Source organism: Hypanus sabinus, chromosome 8 (assembly GCF_030144855.1).
Source record: "Hypanus sabinus isolate sHypSab1 chromosome 8, sHypSab1.hap1, whole genome shotgun sequence".
Taxonomy (NCBI): domain Eukaryota; kingdom Metazoa; phylum Chordata; class Chondrichthyes; order Myliobatiformes; family Dasyatidae; genus Hypanus; species Hypanus sabinus.
The window spans coordinates 130,935,875-130,944,182 of NC_082713.1; the positions used below are offsets into that span (position 1 = coordinate 130,935,875).

General features: G+C 39.1%; 1 protein-coding gene across 1 annotated transcript in view; it reads left to right on the forward strand.

Annotated features, from left to right (window-relative positions):
* LOC132397672 (contactin-1-like) overlaps window positions 1-5,738 on the forward strand; it is a 412,092-nt gene extending 406,354 nt beyond the window's left edge. The window contains exon 22 of the mRNA XM_059976440.1: window positions 1,079-5,738. Coding sequence (XP_059832423.1) covers window positions 1,079-1,161 — 83 coding nt within the window. The 3' untranslated portion in view covers window positions 1,162-5,738. The remainder of the gene's footprint in view (window positions 1-1,078) is intronic.
* The last annotated feature ends 2,570 nt before the right edge of the window (window positions 5,739-8,308 follow it).

Consider the following 8,308-nt stretch of genomic DNA (forward strand, 5'->3'; position numbering starts at 1 on the left):
ACTTTTGAATGTTTTGAATAAATTTGACATTCTGAAACTTTAATACATCTGTTAAAATTTAAAGATGATCAGGTAAAATCATTCAAAAAATATATACATTAACAGTAACTTAGATTTGAGGCTTCATCAGCCAGTTTTCCTGTTTGCAGGGACATTGGTCCAACACCAAATCTAAGCTGATAAAGAGGATCCCCCACAGTAAGTGGGGGGGTGTCAGAGCACTCAGTCTCCACTGAGAGTCCATTAGGAATCCGGCAGTCAGACAGCTATCAGGACTTCTCCATTTATATAAGACCCCCAAAGCTGCTCACTTTACCTGACCGCATTCTCCAGATAATTCAGGTCATTTTATTCTCTGCTGTTGTCACTTATGTTCTTTTAAAGATGCAAAGTCTACTTGATAACAGAACGCATGGCAATTACAATCCAGAAACAAGCTGATAAATTTCAATCTTCAAGTTCTTTGCCCCTCCATTCTTGTTAGCTATATAACTTTCTGTTTATTTTTCTTTCACATTTATATTTTTTCTGCATAATATTATTTACCTCAAATACTCCATGTGGTGTTGTCTCCATGTTCTATTTACACTCTCGGCAATGTTCCTCCTCCTAATTTCCTCACTAGATTTTATTTATGATTTTACTCCTCCATTAGGTTACTCACAGTATTGTTCTATTAATAATATATTGTACTGGTGTCCAGTGTAATTCTTTCCTGCACTTTCTCCGTTGCCTTTATATCCTTTTCTCTGATATGAAGACAGCATTCAAAGATAGTGTTTCCAAGATTCTCTTCACTTTGATGTTATCTCACTGCTTTTCAGTTCCATGCCTGGGTTAGTTCATGCACAGGTCATTTAAAGAGTTGCAGGCAGCCAAGCTCAGATCTCTTCTGCTGCTGGAGAGGTAGTTTGCATCAGATTGTGTGCAGTGATGTGACATGATTGACACAAAGTGCTTTAAAGTATATGATAGTTGTTCAAATCTGATCTGTATTAAATTTGAAATGCGAGAATGATTTTTTTTCCTTGAAATATTCAACTTGTTTTTTTTTTCCCCCTTCTTCTTTAACCCTCAGATCCAGGAGTCACTGTGCAGATCTCCTACATCTTGCTTAGTTTTGGCCTGATGCTTGGTGCCATCAATTGCCTAGAGCTGTGATTGTAGCCAACATTATCTCCTCTTTACATCGGTAAAGAGTGCTCCGTGAGGTGACTGAATCGTCTCAAGCCTATAAAGATCGTTGCTTGCTGCAGACATCTCTGGTACCATCAAAAGCCAAATACAGTATGAATTTGAAAGACTTATTGTATACTTCTAGAGGACAGAAGGCATCAAGGAACTTTATCCCATCCGCCACCCACCTTGCCCTTCCACCCCCATTATATACCAAGTAAACATAACATTGGAAGTGAATCAAAGGAATTCTTTTGACTTGTTCCAATATGCCTTATATAAACACTTACACTGATCTATGGCAATTGCATGATTTGATCTAATGGTGCAAGGTACCAGTGACGAATACCATAGCTTAGAGTTTGAGAAAAAGAATTGAAATCACCACACATAGGTGCTTGAACAATTAACAAAAAAACGGTTGAGTAAGTTAGACAATGAATGCATTGGTTGTTTTAAAAAGTGAATGGAAGGTTAATCTTGTCCTATACTGTGTCTGTATGCAGCACCATTCCTTAGAGTTGACCGCAGCCAATCTCCCATGAACGAGAGCCTTCTATTCAGAGAAACAGTCATAACAAATACAATGGATCACCAAGGTTACGGTTATCAGGCCACATTTTCCTTCGAGAAGTGCACACTCTGGGTGTTTGAAATCAGCTGCACCTTTTAGTTGCCATGATATGCATGCTGACATTGAGACGTCCGAAAGACTTGATCTTTAATAAGATGACTGCTGACACTATGTCAGACCCTGTGATCAGAAAATAGAATAAATTCATTTATAATCAATTTGTGTATAGATTTATACTGTGAAAGTAACATTCCAATATAAATCTTAAAATGTAAATTTATATTCTTATTTAACTGCTCTTTGAAAAATCAGATGAACTTCCACGCTGTTTAAGCTCTTTACCTTCTTTGACCAACACTAGATTAGCTGGTTGATTACACTTAGTAGGTCAGGCAGAATGCAAGGAAAATGAAACCAGGGTCTCTGACAGGACTAATGAATCCTGTTTCTCTCCCTGCAGGTGCTGCCTGACGTGAGGAATGTTCCCAGCACTTTCTGGTTTTGTTACTTCAGGTTTCCAGCATCTATCATTCATTTGATTTACACTAATTGTTTAATTGCCTATTGTATCCCTTAAGTCTCCACCTGCCTATTTTTGATTGTGGGACTCAGCTACACTGAATCTCAAATGACAGATTTTCACGGGACAGTTCCCTTTTAAAGAACTTGTTTTATTGGGTTGTCCCAGCTGCCCGCTTCCTTGACCACCGGTAAGTGATCCAGACGTTGTCCCTTTACTGTTCGTGAATGAACTCTTGCCATTCTTCCCTGACTAAAAACAACAACCGCTCAAAAGCAACTGATATTACAGGAAGCACTTTGACACAGCTTTGAGAGACAAGCTGGCAAGCAACAAGGGTCTTCTCAATCTTGAGGATTCTTGTGGAACTTTAATACATTCCAGACGTCGGACCAAAAATCTTGCCGCACTGTAGAAACTTTTAGGATTTTGGGGATAGGTTCCACAAAGGTTAGTTTTTCTACTTGAATATCTTAATGTTTTATGTTGTGTTGGCTCTTGATTTTCTCCAGTTTAACTGATTAAACCTTCGTTTACTTGTTACTCAGTCTGTATACTTGACTTTACCTTCAATCATTTAAAGTTGCTCCTCTTCGATCACAGTTTGTACTCTTTGAAGAACTTGGCATCCTTCTCATGTTGTGACAGTGTCCATTTCTCAGACTGCTCCTGAGGAATTATTGCAAGAGTCCAAAAGAATCGCCTTGTTCTCACCATTTGATTTCACGTTATGAACCACGTCCATCCAGCTATACACAATTGTAAAATCTCTACACACATTCTGGTTCAATGAACAGATGCAGTAGCCTGAGACATCCATTAAAAAGAAGGCCTTAAGGCCCATCATGCCTGTGCTAGCTCTTTAAAAATTAATAATCTCATCATTCTGTCCCTGCTGTTTCCTCATAGCATTTCAAATTGATTCTATTCAGTTATATATCATGTTCCTTGTGATTGAATTTGCTTCCACCTTTATTTCAGGAAGCTATTTTGCAGTATATTAACTCATTGACCTGAAAACAAAGATCCCCTCAACCTGCCTGATTTTTATTTACCACTTATCTTGATCTGTTTACTGGAGGAAGTTAGCATGTTAGGAGTGGTTAACCAATCCCATTAATCAAGCTTCAGTCTGACCTCTAAGGGTAAAGGAAAAATCCCCACCTTCAATGTAAAAGAGTTGGTAGGTCCATGCCTTGTGTGAGCCATTACAAATCAGCAGTTTCTTGATGTTTAGATATCCCAGCTTCTCTCGTGCAGAGTTGTTTCCAGACGCATGGAGGATATTTCCTTGAAGGAGTCTCATGAGTCTGGAGTTGAAGAGAAATTTCTTTGCTCAGAGGGTGGTGAACGTTGAATCTCTTTAGCCTGAGGAACTGTAGAAGCCCAGTCATTGTGTTGATTCAGAACAGAAACTAATGGATTTGTGAACATTAAGGATGTTCTGGTGAGACAGAAGATCAGCCATAATCTTGATAAATGGCAGAACAGCATGAAGGGCTGAATGGCCTATCCCTGATCCTATCTTCTGATGAACTTGGTATCCAGATAAGATGAGAAGATTTTAGTGAAACCTTCAGTGTCGAATCCATCAATGGACAAAGTGTCCATTGATGGATTCTGTGACATCTGTTTATGATGTCACAGTGCATCATAAAGGTGCCAAATTCATTGATGAATGAAATGCCTTTTAATCTTCATAAGCAGGAAATTATCTTGGAAGAGTAACATTGCATGAAGGTGGATTCATTTGATTGGAGCAGCAAAGGGAATCACAAATAATTCCAAAAGTGTACAGGATTGTCCAATGTCTTGATGTTAGTTTTGGAACAAACGGATTTGCATTTTGAGAAACACAGATTATACCACAGGGTTTCAATGCCAGCATGCTCACAACTAAATTTTGCAGCACCCGTACATTTTAAATGCTACTGCCTGTAAACACAGTGGTTACATCAAACACCTAAAGTCAAGCACAACCTCCAATTGGTGTAGAACGTGCTGCAGCAGCTGCCAAAACGCCTGAATATAGCTAACGCTTTTGTCTATAAAAAAAATTCAGTGTTACATGTTGGTGCTGTGTGAGGAATTTAAAGTCCATTTATGATTCACTTGTCAATTAAGATTGAATGTGTGATTTTGCAGGTAATGCAAATGGTGTTGAATCAGCGGGTTAAAATATTAGTGCAATCTCATGCTTTATAACAGAGTAATAGCTTTTGAATGAAACTTAGCACAATCTTGCTAGATAGAGGTAGATTCTTCTCATAGATTTCATGCTCTCCTCAAGCTTTGTCAGTAATGCAGAACTAGGCACTAAGGTATGTTATATGTAATTTCAATAGTTTTAGTAACTGGATTTTTTGCACTATGTCATTTTTAATAAACTGTAAACTAAATGAGTTACTCTAATTTCAGTTACTAGATTTATTACAGTCAACTAGATTTATTTTCTGAAGGCTCATTTGTTCATTGAGTGTTTCTTGATTGAACTCACTTGTTACAACTGATTTCTGAATGCATAAATAAATCAGAAGGGTTTCTTAAAAGTTATATTTTTCCCTGTTGATTTGCTGGTTGTTTTTGATAATCAGCTGTGAAAGGATTGTGCCTCATTTTTAACTACATGAATAATAGGCTTGATATCCCCCAACCCCATTCCATATCATTTTGTTTATTAAGTCGATTGGATCTACAATGTCAAATTGTCTCAGTTATGTGGTGGGGTACCAACATGATGCATTCATCCAAAATACCTCTGTCCATGAATTTAAAGGACTTCTTGCAAACAAAAGAACTCTAAAGTGTTTGTCCACTGTCTTCCCACAGCTTACTGCTCTACTAAACCAGTGCATATTGAAATTAAATGGAAATTTACAGCATAGCCATACTTTGCTAAATGATGGGATAAGGAAATAGTTACAAGCAAAGGTGCAGTTCGCTGCAAAAGCTCATGTCAACCTTACGTTTTTGTTCAGTTGCGACTTCTTGGCCAAATGCATTCACAATACTCAAGTTGATCTGTTAATACTCCCAAAATGTATAAATTCCACAGATGCTGCCTAACCAGCTGAGTGTTTCGGCATTTTCTGTCATTACTTAATGTTTCTAGTAGCTGCGGTGTTTTGATTTTCAAATGGCTTTAACTGTTGAGATAAATTATATTCAGACGGGAAGTGGTCTGTAATGTTGTGCATGGGATTATGGTAAAATGCAAAAAACTGTTCTTTTTACACCCTCTTTTATTGAACTGAGAGTGCTCTGATACTTATAACTGGGAGCACAGACTGCCATTTTTTTACCAACTGATGTATGGTTTTATGGGATCATTAATTCATACAGGTATTGTAAATTAAATAAACATTAGCTCTCTGCTGTTTTATCATACCAATTCTGGTATCAACTAATCACTGGTACTGATGTGTAACTACTATTCTCAATTAAAGTTTATATAGACTGTAAACACTAGCTAATTTTTTTTTGTGAATTATATGGCTAAGTTTTCTGGTTTATTGTTCTGATGGTTTTTACCTAGATGTCTTCCTTGTGGGTTTACAGTGTGAAATCATGACAGTTTTGTTTGTAAGATGTGTTGTCACGGTGACTGAAAAGACACTCTCAGGAGCAACGCTATGTAGCTGCGTTTCCAACAGCACTTCCATTTTCAAACAATTTCAAGAATGATTCTTAGATGTGTTCTAAAGCAAAAGCATACAACCTATCAACCTTCCATAAATAGTAGACCTTCATCTGAGCACAAGTCTGCTAATACATAAACAGTTGTAGATGTAGAGGCGTACAGGAAGCAGACCTCAGCCAAATGCGAGTGGTCCACAGTCTCTGCTGTATGTGTTATTTTTAGCTGCACACATTCCACAAGCAAACCATTGGCAGCACCTATAGGAACAGAGATTTTCCAACCATTCTGTCCTTAAAGGGAGTTTAATTCAGCAATTTAATGCAAGGTAGACAACTAGGATTCCATAAGTAAATACTCGTAATTGTGGCAGCATGAGCACCTTCTACAAATACTTACAATGCTTTAACTACCACAATAAAATACTGATTGCACCCTTGAGATTTTGGTAGTGCGAGGCACCTGCATTTTCATGACTAAACACTTTTATTTTGTGTTTTTTTTGCACATGTTACACAGTAATATACATTTTCCAGTGAACATGGGATTTACAGTGAATTGGAATTATTCAGACACTCAGGACCCAGCCTCTAGCCTGAACCTATCCATTTCCTGACCCTAGTATATGTGGCTTTATATGGTCAGACCGCATATTGAGTATTGTGAGCAATATCGGGCCCCTTATCTAAGAAAGGATATGCTGACATTGGAGAGGATCCAGAAGAGGTTTATGAGAATGATTCTGGGAATAAAAGGGTTAATATATCAGGAGAGAATACAGGCTCTGTGCCTGTATTCGGTGTAGTTTAGAAGAATGAAGGGAAATCTGATTGAAAACTACTGAATATTGAATGGCGTAAGTAGAGTGAATGTGTAGAAGATGTTTCCTGTATTGGGGGAGTCTAGGACCAGAGGGCAGAGCCTCAGAATAGAAGGGTGGCTCTTTAGAACAGAGAAGAGTTGGTGAATCTGTGGAAGTCATTGCCACAGATGGTTGTGAAGGCTAAGTAATTGGGTGTGTTTAAAATAGAGTTTGATTGGTTCTTGATTAGTAAAGGTGTCAAAGGTTATAGGGAGAAGGCAGCAGAATGGGGTTAAGAGGGAAAGTAAAGCAGCCATGATTAAATGACAGAGCAGTCATGATCGACCAAATGGTCTATTTCTGCTCCTATATCTTATGGTCTTAGTTTGCACAAATCCAACCCTGACTCCAGCCACACACCCATTTCAGAATCTGGATCCCAACCCTGGCCCCACTGCAAGTCCACAACTCCATCCGCACACCCTGATCATATGGTCCAGATTTTTCCAGATAATACATGAACCAAGTGCCCTAACTATCAGGAATTCTGAACATTCAGATGCCTAGTTATCAAAGTTTTTCCTGAATTACATATTACCTTAGACGAGGGTCTCCCAACTTTTTTTCCGCCATGAACCCCTTCCATTAACTGAGTGGTCTGTGGACCCCAGGTTGGGAGTCCCTGCTTTAGACTCATCTACTTCCAAATCACTTAAACAATTCAGCTGTCAAGCCCCTAACTTAATTGTACAAAACTTCCAAAGAGAGTACGTTAGGGCAAAATGATATGGTGATTGACATGTATGACCTCTCCGCTGGCTGCCGTTCTGCCTGACGCTGAACACAGCATCATAATCCTCACTGTCCACTGGATGCAGCCTCCTCAGCTGGATGAATAGTGCTAGGCTGCCCACTCGGAATGTGGCATCCTAGTAGACCGCCCATCTTTGTCACGTTTCTTCACTGTTACCTCATCATGTAGGCCTAGGCTTTCAGCTTCCAGTGTGAACAGTTTATCAATGCGAAGTCCACATCCAGGTTTCCGTGACAACTGTTCTTCAAGAAGAATTCCTGAGTTCTATTTGAATAGAACATAGGATAGTACAGTACATTACAGGCCCTTCAGCCCACAATGTTGTGCTGACCCTCAAACACTGCCTCACATATAACCCCCCACCTTAAATTCCTCCATATACCTGTCTAGTAGTCTCTTAAACTTCACTAGTGTATCTGCCTCCACCACTGACTCAGGCAGTGCATTCCACACACCAACCACTCTCTGAGTGAAAAACCTTCCTCTAATATCCCCCTTGAACTTCCCTCCCCTTAACTTAAAGCCATGTCCTCTCGTACTGAGCAGTGGTGCTCTGGGGAAGAGGTGCTAGCTGTCCACTCTGTCTATTCCTCTTAATATCTTGTACACCTCTATCATGTCTCCTCTCATCCTCCTCCTCTCCAAAGAGTAATGCCCTAGCTCCCTTAATCTCTGTTTATAATCCATACTCTCTAAACCAGACAGCATCCTGGTAAATCTCCTCTGTACCCTTTCCAATGCTTCCACATCCTTCCTATACTGAGGTGACCAGAACTGGACAGTAC